At 53.0% G+C, this 16,830-nt stretch overlaps 5 protein-coding genes across 5 annotated transcripts; 3 read left to right on the plus strand and 2 right to left on the minus strand.

Annotated features, from left to right (window-relative positions):
• Positions 1–4,448: 4,448 nt before the first annotated feature.
• Positions 4,449–7,337, minus strand: G647_06932 (uncharacterized protein; the record flags this gene model as incomplete). Its single annotated transcript, XM_008731250.1, has 1 exon — positions 4,449–7,337. The coding sequence occupies one exon, from the start codon at positions 7,335–7,337 to the stop codon at positions 4,449–4,451; it is 2,889 nt and encodes a 962-aa protein (XP_008729472.1).
• A 3,594-nt stretch (positions 7,338–10,931) lies between these two features.
• On the plus strand, positions 10,932–11,948 carry G647_06933 (uncharacterized protein; the record flags this gene model as incomplete). The annotated part of the gene is made up of 1 exon (XM_008731251.1): positions 10,932–11,948. The coding sequence occupies one exon, from the start codon at positions 10,932–10,934 to the stop codon at positions 11,946–11,948; it is 1,017 nt and encodes a 338-aa protein (XP_008729473.1).
• A 1,682-nt stretch (positions 11,949–13,630) lies between these two features.
• G647_06934 (uncharacterized protein) lies at positions 13,631–14,194 on the plus strand (the record flags this gene model as incomplete). The annotated part of the gene is made up of 1 exon (XM_008731252.1): positions 13,631–14,194. One exon carries the CDS (start codon positions 13,631–13,633, stop codon positions 14,192–14,194), a length of 564 nt encoding a protein of 187 aa, XP_008729474.1.
• A 922-nt stretch (positions 14,195–15,116) lies between these two features.
• Positions 15,117–15,893, plus strand: G647_06935 (uncharacterized protein; the record flags this gene model as incomplete). Its single annotated transcript, XM_008731253.1, has 1 exon — positions 15,117–15,893. One exon carries the CDS (start codon positions 15,117–15,119, stop codon positions 15,891–15,893), a length of 777 nt encoding a protein of 258 aa, XP_008729475.1.
• A 592-nt stretch (positions 15,894–16,485) lies between these two features.
• On the minus strand, positions 16,486–16,812 carry G647_06936 (uncharacterized protein; the record flags this gene model as incomplete). The annotated part of the gene is made up of 2 exons (XM_008731254.1): positions 16,486–16,756; positions 16,808–16,812. 2 exons carry the CDS (start codon positions 16,810–16,812, stop codon positions 16,486–16,488), a joined length of 276 nt encoding a protein of 91 aa, XP_008729476.1.
• Positions 16,813–16,830: the final 18 nt, after the last annotated feature.

Raw genomic sequence — 16,830 nt, forward strand, 5'->3', positions numbered from 1 at the left:
CACTACTCACTTCTGTATACTCACTAATCACTTCTGTATATACACTACTCACTTCTGTATACTCACTACTCACTTCTGTATACTCATTGTATGCTCCACTGCAGCGAACATTCAGTTCGATTCAGTTCACAGTATAGCGAAAGAAAAACGATCCTTGAACTCCGGTCACCGGCCTCCAAGTTTACCCTCGTCTCGTCTGTTCACGCCCGTGGGCAGATTACGGGGCTGTAGTGTACTGTACTGCTCTATATGTCTAGAGGAAAGAGCGCGTGGATAGGTATTGGTGCTGGTGCTAGTATGCTAGTACTAGTGTTGATATTAGTATTAGTATTAGTACTGGTGCTGGTGCTAGTATGCTAGTACTAGTATTGATATTAGTATTAGTATTAGTACTGGTGCTGGTGCTGGTACTGGGTATGCTACTTGATGCTATGCTCTGCTATAGTACTTTATACCGTTTTATATTATGGTACATCATGTGTACATACATAGCTATGTAGGCATAATAAGCACAATAAGCACAAGCAGGTAGGCAAGGCAAGGCAAGGCAAGGCAAGACAAGGCAAGGCAAACTGAACTGAACTGAACTAAACATGACTGTGGACGGTGTAGCCAGGCTACTCCGTACACTGGGCTACAATAACATAACACGGTTGGCTTGTGACGTTGTGACGTCGTCCTCGTGCTCGTGCTCGTGCTCATTGAGGTGGATATCGATTCGACTGGACGTGCTGTTGGTCACCACAGTGCTCCGTAGGTCAAAGCAGAAGTACTCCGTACCTTTCAGGGAAAGGGGTAAGCGTATGAGTATGCCGGATGCTCTTGGAGGTTGGGTGGTTTGGGGTTCTCACCTTGTTACATACCAGCACCCTGTACTCGTACGGAGTACACACTGAGAACTCCATACCTAGTGTAGCTTTTGTGTTTTCGAAAAATAGTCTCGAGAACTACTACTTAACGCCGACCAGGTATGTAAATGGCTAGCTGGTGGCTGCCCAACTGGCGTTGAAAGACTACCCCTATCGGGCCCCCCCCCTTTTCCACCAGCAGATGAGGACAGTCCGAGGACGGTCAGAAGATACCATGTCCAAGTACTCCGTACTCCGTACATTGCCGTGTCGCATATGATTTTCGGGCGCATCGTGTCGTGTCGTGTCGTGTCGTGTCGTGTCCCTTGCTTGATCTGGTAGAGTGATGGAACGATGGAAGCGACCGGAGCGAATGTTCCAAGGCTCTTGGCTCCGAAAATAACTCGTAGGAACCCAGTAGTAACCCAATACCTCGTCAATCGAGGCGTCCTGACATCAAGGGAGACGAGGCGGGGCGAAAGACGGGTGCGCGAGGCAGCTCGTACAGGTCTCGTGACAAGTAGGGGACGATGGTGGGAACTGGTGCTGGGACCCTTTAGTGTAGGGAGGATGGATCCTGTCTGTGCGAATGAGCCGTTGAGAAATACCTCTAGCGAGGGAATATTGCGATCGCAGGACGACTAAAATACGGGCCCCCAGGAACGAATAACGAGTCGCGTGGACTGGAGACGTCCTACGCTACCCTGATACCCAGTACTCAATCGGCGAGACGACAGGACCTATTGACTTGTCTCCAATGCAATGCATGACGTTTCTGGAGATGTCGACACTCGTAGTGGGTGAAGTCGAATTATCAAAAGTCACGACGTATTTTTAGAAACTGTCCCTCTTGGACGGTTACTCATAGAGGCCCCTAACCACATTGATTGAGAAACCTCGCTAATTCTCGCGTCTGTAGGGCGGGGAAGTACGGCCGCATGCCAGGAATGGAAGGCCGTCTTCTTCTCGATGTCGCAGGGAATATGTCGTTAGAGTTGAAGCTCGTCTAATCCATCACGAGGGGAGCTTCTCTGCCGGAGAAAACTCTCTCGTTCCCAGAGAGGTCAATTTCGCGAAAGGGAGATCACCGCCGATCTTGTCTTCCCGTGGTTTTTCCATATCGACGTTCAAACGCTGTGCCGGAGACGCACGCGCGATTTATTCCCGGCAAGGCAGACAGCATTGTACTCCGTACAGTCCTCCCACACCCGCCGTGGCGCGTCTCGGCACGTGGGGATCGAACATGGTTTCATGCAGGACACATTCGGATTCTCTGGGCCGGCCGTCCTCGTGTCCAGAGGCAGTAATGGGTAAATGCCCTCTCGCAGGTGATGCTGAACCCTAAATCTGAATCAGCCGCAGATAAGGCACGCCAACTGTGTGGGCGCGGTAGGCAAACCAGGCACACCAGGCAGACACTCGATGCGCATGTCTTCAAGAGGCCCGTGAATGGCTCGTTGCCAGGAGTAGGTTCAGAGCCGGCGTGAGGTCATCCTCGTGGTGCCTGGATAGTTCCGCGTTCGGCACTTGTACCCTCGACAAAGAAATTGTCCAGTGTTCGCAAGGGCGTCAGGTCATCCGGCATGTCGGTATGGACCTGCGCACTATCGTGGCTGTGACGCGAAGTCGACAAATGGGCGGAGCGTTAGACTCCTGGTAGTCATCTGACTCCAGGCATCAAGGCACGGACGTGTAGGCAGCCAGATAAAAATCTCTCGTCGCGAAAGATCGGGACAGGCATGATTAGGAACCGCGGATGCGTCTAGAGCCCAAGTGCTTGTTAATCCATCTGGCCGGGCCATGACCACCATCACCACCGTCTGGGGGCTAAAGAGCCTACACTCCCCACCGGACCCCCCTTTCGGCTGCGGCTGTCCCATCGTCCAATCCCTCGCCGCCGGAGACGACTAGGGCGCCACAGCCTTTTGCTAGGGGCAGGACATGACACAGCATGGAGCCCTGCGACTTGGTTATGAGTCGACGTCGGTGATTGACCCATCGACTGTCCATTACTCTGTCTCTTGACCCCGTGTGCCAATGATAAACAATGTAACGCCAGCTCTCCGGCATGACCACAGCAATGGACCCTGGAGAAGTTTGAGGATCAGGCATTGTGTTCATTGGACAAACACACAGCTCGATACCGGGACCCAGCCGTTACCGACTCTCCTCGAGTAGCCGAGATGACTCCATCGAGGTAGGCCCGTACGAAAAGATGCTTGCCCGCGTCGCAGGTCCACGTCTATAACTATGTTCGCTCTCGGTTCCGCCGCTGGGAACCTTTGGGACGTCCAGCAACCAGCCAAGGTGAGCTGTCCTCCCGGAAGTGTTTGGGGCTGGGTCGACGACATCCTGTGTTGATACGCGCAGAATACGACAAGCGTACTTTTGCTGCATTGAACGAGGCTGTGCTCCTCGCAGACAAACGAGACACGTCCATTCGGTGACTTTGCCAGTTGGTAGGCCCTGTTGGCAAGGGCCATTGGAGGTGGGTGTGTCGTAAGGCATCACTGTTTGCTGGCGTATATCAACATGTGAGCACTCGCCTGAGGTATGCTTTGATTCTTGGAGTCTTAATGCATCTCCCAGCGTCCTTGTGTCTGATATGGAAGAAGAGCCATCGACTCCGTCTCAGCAAACTTCCCCTGAAGAACACAGACAAGTCCCTTCAACTGAAAGGAATATCGGGCGACAGGATCCCGCCGAAGTCGACCAACACGATTGGCAGCCGAGTGGCGCTGTCGGTCTGAACGTACACGACACATCGCCCGCGTTGATCGAAGAAGAGGAAGAGGGTCATTTTGCGACGAGTTCCCTGGTCGAGCAGCGTTCCACAGCGGCAATCCCTCAAGATACCGACGACCGATCGGAAGACAAAGGGAAAGAACGGGACATGAGCTATCCGGGCGACTACCATTATTCAAGGATGGCAAGTGCGCAGAGCGAAAGAGAACGAACATCCTCATCAAGTCACCGTGGACCTGACACGTCGAGATCAAGCACCTCCAGTGGCAGCAGCAGCAGCAGCAATGCAAGTACGCCCCGTCAAGGCACGGAGGCGGCAAGAGATACCAAGAAAGACGATCGCTCAGGAAGCGGCGGTGGTGGCAGCGGAGGTGCCGGCGCGAGCAGCAGCAGCAGTGGCGGCAGCCGATCGAGACTGGTCGCCGGCGTCTTTGTAAGGTATTGACCGATACCAAGCAACTCTCAGGCAACGACTCGATCTGGAACACGGCGTGGGACGAACGGACCCGACCCTCCTCTTCCAAAGACCGCATACACCACTTTATACCCCATTCAGCACGAAGTTACGAGACCCGGCTCATGTTTTCAGTCCACCGAACATCAATGTACTATCATAATGAAGCGGACATGATCATCTATCTTGATTTCTCTTTCTATCCAATTGCTTGCATGCCCCGGACAGGGTTGCAAATGATTATCATACATGCACTGACTCAGCCCGGGGCTGGGACGAAGCCACTATGTGGAGCGAGATGCTCGATAGAACCCTCCGCGCACAGCCCATGCAGCAACATGCTCAGATTGTGTCTCTATTTCGTCTTATCATCTCAATGTTTCAAAAACATTATCGTATCTTCATTTGGGAGGCGGTGATGGACTCTGACCTTGGAGATGATTCTTCATCTCCGGCATCCCGGGGACAGGCTGTCTAGATATTTGTGGCGGGGGGTAAGCTCTTTGCGAGAATGCATTGCCTGGCACATAGCGGCCGGGACTTGAAACCGGCTGCGCTTGTGTCATTTGAGGCGAGGTGGACTGGTTGGTCTGCTGATGTGCAGGACTGACAGTAGGATGGCTGTAGTTTAAGGGGGTGACCGTGGTCCAGCCCTGTGGTGCTGCTGACGCCACAGGCATCGCTTGAGGCGTATCTTCAAAGTAGCTGACTCTTGGGGGTGCAGATACGGTTGCAGCAACTGGTTCCGGTGGCGAAGGTTCCGCAATGGTAGGGATTGTGCGTGAGCCCCCCACAGCATCCGCACCCGGGATCTGAAGTCCGCTGTTTCGTGCTGCTCGTCGCCGACCCACAGTCGACTCCCGTCGGAGGATATCCCGCACGCTGTCAACATCATTGGAGCGCTGCTTGTTCACCTGAAGCTCACGCTCATGATCCAGGACGTCCTCGGGATCCACGGCCACCTTGCGCTTAACCAGGTGGTCGACGGCCGATGCTTCTCTGGCCTCTGCACCTGTTGTTGTGCTTGTGTTGTCAGGCGATTGAATTTTAGGAAGGTCCACACGACTCTTGTTCTGTTCCATAAGCGGCACCAGTCTCTTCTTGTCTGCTTCTTCGTCGAAAATCTCCTTGTTCATCCGCGCAACGTCATCAGTGACCGTGACGGAGTATGTCGGATTTGCCTTGTGTCCAGCAGGAGGACCACCACCTCCAGGCCCGTAGATAGGGACTTTCCGCGTGGCCAGAACGAGAGCGCACATGAACTTGCTTCTTCGTGCTGCCCGAATAGCCTCATTTGCCCAGTTTGATTTGTGTCGAATTTCAATCTGCACTTCCATCTTGTTCATCTCGGCCACGCCAGTGACTTCAATATCAATGTCTGGCTGGAAGTCGCGTGCATTGTCTTTATCACGCACGAAGTCGGTCATTTCTTTCTTAAGCAGATCCAGGTCTTCGAATGTGGTACCAAAGTCGACGTAGAGCAGGATCTTCTCGCGCATAGCTTTGCTGCGGGACACGTTGTCAATCCAGAGCGAGTTGAGTACGATATTGGGAACTTGTGTCCGCTTGTGGTCTTTGACTCGTCGGAAGACAGTGTAGAGGAGGGACATGCGCTCTACAACATACTGTACGTCGGTGATATCCACCCTGTCGCCAACGTCGAACGGGTGCTTGACGAAGAGAAAGATGCAGGAGCCAAGCACCTCCTGAGCTGTGGTTGCAAAGACAAAAGACATGGACAGAAGTGCAGTGCCGGCTGTAGCAAGAGTCGTGGTGAAGTTGCGGTTCAACCAGGCAACGAAGATGAAGATGGTGGCAACGAAGACGACGGTGCAGAGAAGGTTGTCGAGGACGTTGATTGCCTGGTCAACGTCGTGCATGCTGCTTGCGATGGACTGACGTTCTCGGCCGAATTCGGTTACTCGAAGAATCATCTCTTCCAGCGAGATGTCTCCATTGCCGTCCACATCCAAGATGTCGAAGGCCTCGTGGGCCTCTTGTTCCCTTTCATGGCCAAGGACATCGACGATATCGTCAATGGTCAAGGCATCCTTGCCCTCGAGGACGAAGGACATCCAGAGGCGTCGAGCAAGGGCTTCGGCCGAGTGCTTCTTTTCTAACGCTTGTACGACGATTGAATGAGAAGCGGTGGGGCTGAAAACCTTCTTGCCAGTAATTTCTTGGGCGACGTTGCCAAACGCTGCTGTGACCTTGTCGCCAACTCGGGCAACGTTCTGAATCAGTCTCATAGGCGTAGCCGAGCCGGATCGCTTGTGGCCGGGCAACATGCTGTTTCGGTTGCTGCGCTCACCAAGATCGAGGACATCGTTGATGAGATAGTCTTCCTCAAGAAATTCCCGCGAATATTCTGGGAAAAGCTTCCGAGAAGCCTCATAGAGCAAGCCGACCAGGTGGACGTTTCGTTTGGAATCTTTGATCCTGTCGTCAAATTGCTTGCGGTGGTAGCTGATTGAGAGAAGCTGGATGAGCACCTTCTCCCCGAGCAAGATCAGGGTTGAGAAGACGCAGGCGAAGAGTATATTCTTCACAATGCTCTCCCAATCCTTCAAGCTGGTCTCTCCACGTGATCTCTGGTCGGGATTGAGAGTCATGATCGGAACGAAAGTTGCTAATGATGTGACTGCCCAGCCAACCAGCGAAAGAGGTATCTCAAGCGCGCTGAGCATCAGGGCATATTTTCGTGTGCCTGCGCTTACCACTCCACAGATAAATTGGAAGAGAAATGGGATGTAATGCGCCAGCATCTTGGAGACCCAGAGCGAAACCCATACCACCTCAAGCCACGTGAAGAACCAGACAATTTTGACGCCTCCAATCCGAGCTCTAGGAGCGACCGTGGCACCGACTATGATGGGGACGGCAATCGCCAATGCGAGCGGAGCGACATAGATGAAGTAGCGAGTAAGAACCGAAAAGTTGTAGACCTTCCTGTAGAATCGGCCCACCGCATTCAACGAGCCGTCATCCTTGTCCTTGTTGCTCCGAGCCTGATCAACCAATCTTCTTCTCCTGCCTCCGGGTCCTCTGTGAAAGTGGTGACCTTGCTTCTCATCCATCTGATTGGGGTCCCAGCCGGCGTCGTATTGGGTCGTTGAGGGAGAGGTCGCGTCGGCCTTTCGAGCACCGGTAGTGCTGCCGGTCGTGTTGACCTTGGTCAGCGGAATATCAATAGTAACGTCGTTAGGGTTCGTCATCTCGGGGGACGTTTTGCGGTTAAGAGGTTCAAAGCCGTCCTTGGAAAATTTCTTGTAGTGACCGTGTTGTGACATCCCGCGAGTGCTGTCACACCCGAAGGCTCAAGTGAAGGGAAAGAATGTGGACAGTACCGGCAGTATCTTCTCAGATAGTGTGGTACGTGGAATGAAAGAGTCCAAGGACTCGGACGCGTTCTCTGCCTGAGAGTAACGCGGTCTGTTCAGAAAATGACCTGGTTTCAAGGCTGATTGACCAGGGTGTAACCAGGCAAACGAGGGCGATCTGAGCAGGGGATGAGATGGATGAAATCGTGTTACAAGGAAATCGAGAGGTGGTTACGTGGGCTACCACCTGTAACAAGGAAAGATGTCGAGAAGTAAGCGAGTGTTGGAAGATGAAGAGTGAACAAAGACGATGAAAGGGAGTGTTGGACGTTTCCAATGTCAGTGCTATGTACTACGCACTGCTCCATCGTGTCTCCATTGTGCACATAATAAATTTTCGAGGTTGCTCCTCCCCATGACGAAGTCGTGTTTCCAAACCAGCGGCTCCCCTGTTGATGGAGAGCAAACTGGGGAACGGTGAGAATCCTTCTGGCCTGATTTGCCCGGTTCAAGCGAGAAGTTAGTGGCCGACTGGGCATTTTCGCCAGGAACCGCTCCGCCTGTGGCCACTTAACGGCCGTCGGGCAACTGCGCCCTGTCCAGACCCTAGCGAGAATTTTTCCAGGCGTGCAAAGCCCATATGTCACTGGGCCGTTTGTGCCCGAAACTCACGTCCCGGTAAGGAATGGTGCTCGGATGTGGCTGGCGCCACGGCTGATTTGGCTTGCATCTCAAACAAGTCTTGAAACACGACCACGCACTTGGCGGCATTCTTGCCCACCGCGGTCCCCGATGCATGCATCTCGGCGTACTGAGGACAAACATAGAAGTATGCAGAAGTTTCCAGCGAGCGTGGATTACCCACACCCTTCACTCCTCTTTTCGCAAACTATCAAACGGTGGATATGCGGGATGGTGACCTCGGTGCCAGATTTTACACAGTACTGGGTACGGAGTACTGCTGCGTAATAAACCCGCAAAGGCAGTGCAGGAGTTACGCAGTCATTGGGTTGTTTGACCGATCAGTGAGTGAGAGATGAGCATCAGCACCAATTTCGCGTCATTGGTCCCGCGAGATTGTTCGGACTGCTGCTTCCTGTTAATCTCACGTGCGGCATTGTCCCGATCACACGCTGATCTCTTAGTACTTCTCTCACATCGTGTCTCTCCTGTCGATTGTCAGCTCTCCGGGTGCGCTCATTCTCAGTACTATGAGACCATTAATGTTGGTAGGATTCGTCGAGAATCAGGATTCATACACAAGTGACATGCATTGCGTGTATCCCCAGGAGCCTCAGCATTTACCAGGTATCACCCCAGTCTTGCTCGTTGAGAGAATAAATCAACCTGCCAGACCTTCGGTAGATCATTAGACGTCTATGGCTCAATCTGGCACCTGAACAAGATTCTGGATTCACAGGATGATGAAACAACAAAAACTGTACCACAACCTCTCCTCGAGCTGAGAGGCTGTGGTAGCAGTTTCATCACCACCAACATTCTTTGATTGGGCTATATCCAGTGGCCAGCCGGTCTACTCCCATTTCGCGAACATCTTGTAGATGAGCGCCGATTTGACCCGAGTCAAGTACGCAAATGTTGTTGAGCTTTTGTTATTGTCGGGGTCGAACGATGTTTCGGATCGAGGGGAGGCGTTTTTTGTCGATGTCGAACTCGGAAGTCGAAGGAGGGTTCGAAAGTCGTTGGAGGGTTGTTGAGACAACTCGTCAGTGGAACGCCTTCTAGCCCGGTGCTAGTTTGATCCAAACCACCAAGGAAATTGTGGGAACATTTTTGGCATCTTCAATATATCAAGGGCAAAGGTGCGGCAAAGAAGGTAGTCAGGTGACTGTGTAAGGGCAGGGAGGTGGTGAAGGAGACGTTGGCGTGAGTCCAACGTGACAGAAATCAAATCCAAGATGAGGTAAGTTGGCATTCCATGATTTCTACAGCCAATGTTCCACAATCTACAGGGTGGCCTTTCCAAATCGCGGATCCTGGCATGATCTGGCCTGGCGTTCAGACACATTACCCAACGCTCGAAACCACGAGACCGCTTGACAAGGACAGAACCGCCTCGAACGCTTCCCATGGCAAAGCCGACCGCCCGGCGAAGGGGTCCGACGTTGCGACCTCCAGCGGCCCGATGGCGTAAACAATGGACCTGGACAAAGCAAGCAATCCTCCTCAGTCTCGAAAGGGGCTTGTCCCTTCACTGTTCTGCCTCCTTTGTAGCTCTTTCAAGATCTCCCATCGACCCGGTACAAACTGTTGAAGCTTTGTTCCAATCATCACTGCTCACAGCAAAGAGGTCCAAGAATATGGCCAAGACTTCTGTTGATATATCCCCCTCAGCACCTATTCTCACAGAGCAACCGGCAAACCGTAGAGGGCTCGCGAAAGACCACTATTTCGCAGTAATCTCCGGTTAGCGACTGTTGCCGGAGTCCAGATCTGCACCTGCGTATCATTGAACACCAGCATCTTCATTCGTCATGCCGTGGAAGTTTCTTGACATGCAAGATAGGCACCCTCGAGGCACGCCAGAGGCACCACAGCATGGAGGGCTAAGACAGATCCCAGTGCAGAAGACACGGATGAGAAAAGTTGTCGACGCAAACTGAAACACGTGGCTGGTGAGGGGAGTGGTCAGAGAAGACGGCTTCGAACCAGTTCGCGAGCAATGTCGTCCTAGAGCAACCTATCAGCATCAATATGAAGCACGGCATCGACCACCACACCATCCCAACCATGGAGTCCGGCAAGCATCGCATTCGCTGGGACCGACCGGACCCGTGGAAGATGATGGTCAACCACATGCCAATGAGGCAGACCATCGCCCCCAGTTCAACTATGCTCCTCATCCGCAGCAAGGACGCCGTCGAGCCCCGCCTTTTCACCATCAGGAAGACCCATATCGTGCAGCTGAACGAGCGCGCCGAGAAGCGAAGAAAGCCATGTACATCAAGTGGCTTGGGTTCTTCATCTCGTGAACACAAAGCCGTTGTATGGACCACAAGGAAGGTCAACTGACTCACAAGGTGAGTCTCTGTGTGTTTGAGAGAAGCGTGCCCTTCAGAAGGCACGAATAAAAGGTAGGCTAATGCGGATACCAAATAACCAGCAGCGAATCTTGACCTCTCGTGTTCCCAACCCCGTCAGTGCACATAACGCATCACTTACATGATTAGAGAGATCAATCAATAACACTGCTTATTCACGCTACTTTCATACATGACTACCCAACAACACCGTCGGCTGGTTGGACGACTGCAGTGGCCAACCAGATGGTATGAAAGGTGAAAGGGATATTCCGTGCTCAGGGTTCTAGTTATGTATGCAACTACCCCAGCTTTCCTCCACAAAACTCCTTGGCTGAATGTGCCTCGGAGCATCGCTCGCTCTTCGCTTCCGGTTTCTCCTTGAGCACGTTACCTACACTCAGAGAGAGCTGGATTCTGAAAGAACGTATACGACATTCGATTCGACCATGTAACAGTTCCTGGTCCTCACGTACTGTTGTCCGAAGACGGAAAGGTGCCTAACACTCCTCCCCAGCTGGAAATGTCACCTCCATCCTCAGCAGCACGGCGCTTGGAGCAGGTGCAAGGCCAGATAGGTCGCACGTCAATAGATGGCAACGAGACCACACCGTTCCCAGATCTCCCATCTGGTGCCCGATATCTTCACCTGAACAATGCAGCCAAACGAAATGCATTATCCGTCGCCGTCCTCCAAGATCTGCGCGACCAGCTCTCCGCCTACAACACATCCCCCGTAGACGGCCGGGCTCGCTTCCTACCGCCATTCGAACCAAGCATCCTCGCAGAACTGGAAAAGGCATTCTATCATCCCAGCTCCGAGGCCGGCAGGACCTACGGCTGGCTAGTCCACGCGGAGCAGTGGAAACGGCACAGATCCAATCTTCCACGCGTGATCGTGATGCGCGGTGACGGGCCTGTGTTCTGCTCCGGCCACGACCTCCACGAAATCCGCCACGTGAGCTACGCGCAAGCCAAGGATCTGTTCGACCTCTGCGCCGAAGTCATGTCGCTGATCCGGCGGTGTCCCGTTCCTGTGATCGGGGCGATCCAGGGGCTAGCCACGGCCGCGGGGGCTCAACTGGCGCTGACGACCGACTTGCCCGTCGCCCACGCGTCTACGCCGTTCCGCCTGCCAGGCTCGGGCATGGGCTTCCCGTGCATATCCCCCGTCACGGCCGTGTCACGGAAAGTCGGCAATGCCTTTGCGTATGAGATGTTCGCGCTGGCAAAGCCTTATCGCGCAGACGAGCTCCCTGGCCGACTGCTGCGAGTGCTGGACGATGACGCCCCGCTTGACCAGGCCGTTGACGAGATGGTCGCTTGTTACACGCAACAAACCGCAGCCCAGCCGCAGGCTTTTGGGAAGTGGGCTTACTGGACGCAGGCGGGCATGCACGCGAAAACGTCGACCGCGGATGGATACGAGGATGCAGCGGCATGGGCAGGGTCTGCTATGGCACTACTGGCGCAAACGAGTGATGCAAAAGAGGGGATTGGTGCGTTTTTGGAAAAGAGGAAACCGTCTTGGTATACGTGAGTGAGGTGCGTGAAGCTGGTAACAGGAAGGCTTTTGTCTCAATCTCCCTTGCAGACTCGAAGTTGTTGTGTAATGCCTGCCCATGTTCTTTTGATATTGCTTGACACGAGCTTTCAGAGCATGACCAGAAGGGCTCGCGAGAGTATTTGCTTTTCAGGTCTGGATAAGATAATACGACTACTTGTCCCACGGGAATGGCTAATGTAGTAGAGACGGTAGGCGTTACATGTTTGGCCACGCGACTGAGCACCATATCAAATGTGGAGAAGCAGAGAAAGAACCGAGAAAGAAGGATTTAGAGGAAACGATCAATTGCATTCGTCTATCTGCGATGAAGAGCCATCATATCGTCAGGAACTTCTATCGACAATTCATCGGGAAAACCCCTAATGAAAGTTGGCTGCTGCTGGGAAGCCTGCCCAGCCTGACTTACCTGATTTCACACCCGTCCCCTTTTTTTTTGTTGTTTTCGTTGTTGTTGTTGTCAAGGTCAGTAGAAGCTTGCTACTGCACCCCTGGCATTTTCAGACACTGCTGGATACCAAAACAGCGGAGTGCCTATCTTACATGTCTTTTTCCGTACTCCAGGGTCACCCCGGTGTCACTTACCTTGCCGCTCGTCAATCTCCGAGTAACTCACTCACTCTCTCACCTGGTCACATGGTGTGAGGACTTATTTTCGAGTCAGAGAATAGCCACTGATGTGGCCTTCGCTGACACCACCACGGCGCTGCGAGCCAGAGCTGTAAGTGCCGGTATTGTAAGAACCACCAGTGAAGGTGCGGGAGTCGAAGGTGACAGCGTCAGCGAAGCGCTGAGTCGAACTGGAGGAGCTGTCATAGGAGCGAGATGCAGAAGAGGAGGAGGAGGAGGAGGAGGAGGAGTAGTAAGATGAGGAAGAAGAGGAAGGCATCTTATCTGGGTGTTGCAGAGAAGATCCGAAAGGGTTTTGGGTGTGTGTTTTGGTAGTTTTGGTTGCTGGAGTGAGTTCTTCACTTTTGAGTGTCAGGAATTGACTTATTGCTCCCAAAACTGAAGATCTGTGTTTGGTGTGAGGAGAAGAAAACGTTGAATCGTGGAAAACTTCGAGGCCTAAATACCTTTCGGGTTCGAGTTCTCGAGTGACAGTCGTTGACAAGAGCTTTGTTGAGTCGACTCCTGCGGCCTTGTTTCTGGTTGCCTTGTCTCTGCTTCCCTAGCTTTCATCGTCTTTGTGTGTCTCTTGAAGCCCTCGAGTGCTTGAACAAGGGCGGGATTGTGGATGTTCCTGACTCGGTCCTTGGCTGAGAATCATTGTCTACGCCCGACATCTTTGAGGGTGCCGTGGTCGGAGCATTGTCTTTGCTGATGATCTTCCGACCAATCTGCGGTCTGAAGCTTTGTCCTCAAGGCGGGCTCTTGGACAGTCATTGTCAAAAGCATCGTCCTCGCGGTGTGCTTTTCGACTAGACTCTTTTGAAAGCATTGTCTCCTTGCGAGACTTGAGAGACCGACTTGTTGGTAGAGCGAACAAAGACTCCACAGAAGATTTCACCGAAGATAAATTCTGGCCACACCCACCACGTTGATTGAGTTGGGCTAAACCACAACAACATCTGGTCAAGAGACGAAGCCAGCCTCAAGATATCCAAATCTCCTCTTGTCGGATATTGTACTCTGACCTTCGACCAACTCCTGCCAGGATGCCTTCTTCCCAGTACAGACATGAAACCACCGGCTCTGGAAGCCGACATGGTCAATCTGTGCGTGAAGCTAGTGGCCGCCCGGGCGAAGTCCGTGTGATATCTTACCGCGATGCAGAAGGCGTTCAACGAGTCGTCAGACTGGAGTACAGACCTGATGTTATCCTGGAGGAGCGCCGCCCTAGGAATGCCACTGCATTTGAAGAGCCACCGCAGTCTCTATCAGGAGCATACATCCGACGTGCTGCGGCCCATGAGCCAGCCTCTCAAGACGTCGACCACAGTACGCATCTTCGTCACGACAACCTGGTCGCTCCGCGGGCCGCCAGGAGTCACCCTTCGGTGTGGATCGAGTTCATGATGCATCGAGACGCTCTGGAGGAGCAACTGGCGCGGCTAGACAATTCAATGTCCGCCCTGTATACGAGGAGCGCCGTCCCCGCTACATCGACGACGCTCGAAGATACGGTCATCAGCCGAGCTACCAGCCGAGTGAACGAGAACAACATCCCGATCATCGACCGGCTCGACGACAAGAGAAAGAGCGATATTAACAAAGTATGATCGCCAGAGTCCTGGTCCTGCATGCTTGTAGTCTGCCATCCACCAGCTGTTCAGCTGCGACAAAGCGACTGAGACAGCAAAGAGAAAATTGCCAAAGGTAAGTTTGGGAGGGTTTCCGAACTTTTGTGGTTTCCAAGGAAAACTCTCCCGTACGGAAAGGTAAGCAAGCAACAGGTAATAGTAATAATCGGTTCATTGCTGGTCCATGAAATGATGATCCATTTACAAGGAAGTACTCCGTAGCTGATTCCCACTGACTGTGTTACTTGACATCGTGAGGCTGGGGTGGAATTCCGCCTCGACACAAAGACCGGACCGGGACTCTGTAAGCACACATTGCGAAATATCTCTATTGCGGCTTGTGCGCGCTGCAGAGTTGGAAGCCTTTGGTTTGACTTCACATACATACCACACATCATCCTTCCCGTAGCCCTCGTGACGACCTCGTCCGGTACATTCCTTGTTTGTTGTCGAGCTCGGTCACATTGTGGCTCGATGCATAACTTTCCTCCGTCCATGACCAATATGACGGTTTCTATTACTCGATGCAAATTCCGCGTCGACGTTGCATTCGTCACAAGGCGGACGGATCAGGCCGTCGACGAAGCCTGTGAGACACTGCGCTTACTCGCGGACCGTGTGTTTGTTTCTTCTTCCTTCCGCCACCGAATCCCTATCGGCCCTGCCTCGTGATCGTTGGGTGTACGCCATTGACGTTCATTTTCCTTGTACTGTGTATCGGGTCTTTCGCTGTAAAAGCTGGCGCTCACTGCTCACATTGAGTAGCCCTTACATTGATATTCATCCTTTCCAGTACGAAAGAAGGGAAGCTGACCCATTGAGAGATACGACAATTATCATCATTGAGTATAGCGTACTGTGTCCTGCTTAGCACGAGAGCCAGTACCACACACAGGCCAAAATGTCGTCTTTACTTGCGACCCCAGCCCATACGAAAGTTTCCCCAGAGTCTCAAGATGAGATGTCCCAGTTCGTCTCAATAATCACGGCGGCATTTTCAGATACGGCCCTCACGACGGCTTTCATAGCGGACATCGACTCAACGCCGCCTCCTTACCCGTCACCACTGATCGACCCCGCCCGCCGCCGACGGCACTTCTCTCAGGGCATACTGGACAGTGCAGCTGCGGGTGCCGAACTCGTCCAAGCCGGCAATTGGTCAGCAATAGCACTATGGGAACCTCCGTCTTTCCAAGGGAAGACGTTCATCGACTCGAAAGCACGTCCGCCCGCACTGCTGAGCGAATGGAGAGGCAGGGTCAAGCAAGCAAAGGCGAAGTACTTGGCCAAGCCGTCTCCTCGGACGCCATCCTCGACGGACGAAGATTCCAATTCCGACTCCAACTCGAATGCATCGCAGCCGGACCCGGACTCGGTACAGTTACGACCATTTTATCATCTCTCGTTCCTCGCGCGAAACCCGTCTGTCGGAAGAGTACCTGGGAGTATCAACGCCGTCATAACACCCTTCCTCGAGCGCGCGAAGGCCGAGAACGTACCGGCCTGGCTCGAGGCCACCTCTCTCCAAGCTGTCAATGTTTACCTGCACTTTGGCTTCCGAATTGTGGAGACGATCACAGTGGGTGCAGGCAAAGTCGACGCCGCGGGATGGCCGGCAGAGGACGGAGAGGGAGTCACGGCATGGGCCATGATCTTCGACGAGCATCTGACAGGTTAGGGCGGCCACCGTGACGAGAGTTCAGGCGTAGGCTTACGAAAAACTATCAGAGGTCAATGGCCATGGGCAAGGCGAGTCTGGAAGAAGACGACGTGTTCGAAGAGGCGAGTAAGAACACGACGGGCGATACAACGTGGATGAGATGGCCCGGAGGTTCTTGAAGCGCTGGTATCCTACTGTAGATTGAGCTTGGAGAGCCCTGGGGAGTCAAATTGCAACGTTGTGGACCACCGCGGAGCATCATTAGATGGGTACGGTCTGAGGCCGTGCACACGGACCGCCTCCGCTGGTTAAGGTTGGTTATACGGACAACAGATATTTGCAAGTATTCATGCGGGTGTTTGGCTCAAGTTCTAATCCTTTTCATACGCCCATACAGAATAACGGCAAACCATCGACACCTAACGAGGCCAGCCTTGTGAGCCTTGTGGCCTTGCAGGTCGGAAAAACTGCGGCTGCGGGGATTCGCGACCGTGTTCGATTCCATCATTCCTGCAATGTTGTTAGCGGGAAGACAGACTCTTGACTCAGACGCATGTCCCCCACTACCTCATAATACAGGGCGAATCGTATGAGTTGATACAATTTGGCTCTATGCACTCTTCTCAACTTGCGATCTCAAGCCAATGTGCACTCTGAACTGTCTCTTCTTCATCGCCAGACTTGGAGCAGCCAGAGCATCTTGTAGACCCAGTTGTTGTAAGATGGCATCCGAATCATGCTCCGCCATCCGCCCAATCTCTGCAGGTGTAGTAGGGAATGTAGGAATGATCGCGCCCGTTAATCGGTGGAGAAAGGGCGAAAGCATGATCCGATGGACCTGAAAGATAGGTGTTTTGACTCCGGCGGCATTGTTGATATCGCTATACAAGATTAGTATGGTAATACTGAATGAATTTAAGGGCGAGATATACCTCATACGCAGTGTGGTAAGAAG

The sequence above is a fragment of the Cladophialophora carrionii genome, assembly GCF_000365165.1.
Source record: "Cladophialophora carrionii CBS 160.54 unplaced genomic scaffold supercont1.5, whole genome shotgun sequence".
Taxonomy (NCBI): domain Eukaryota; kingdom Fungi; phylum Ascomycota; class Eurotiomycetes; order Chaetothyriales; family Herpotrichiellaceae; genus Cladophialophora; species Cladophialophora carrionii.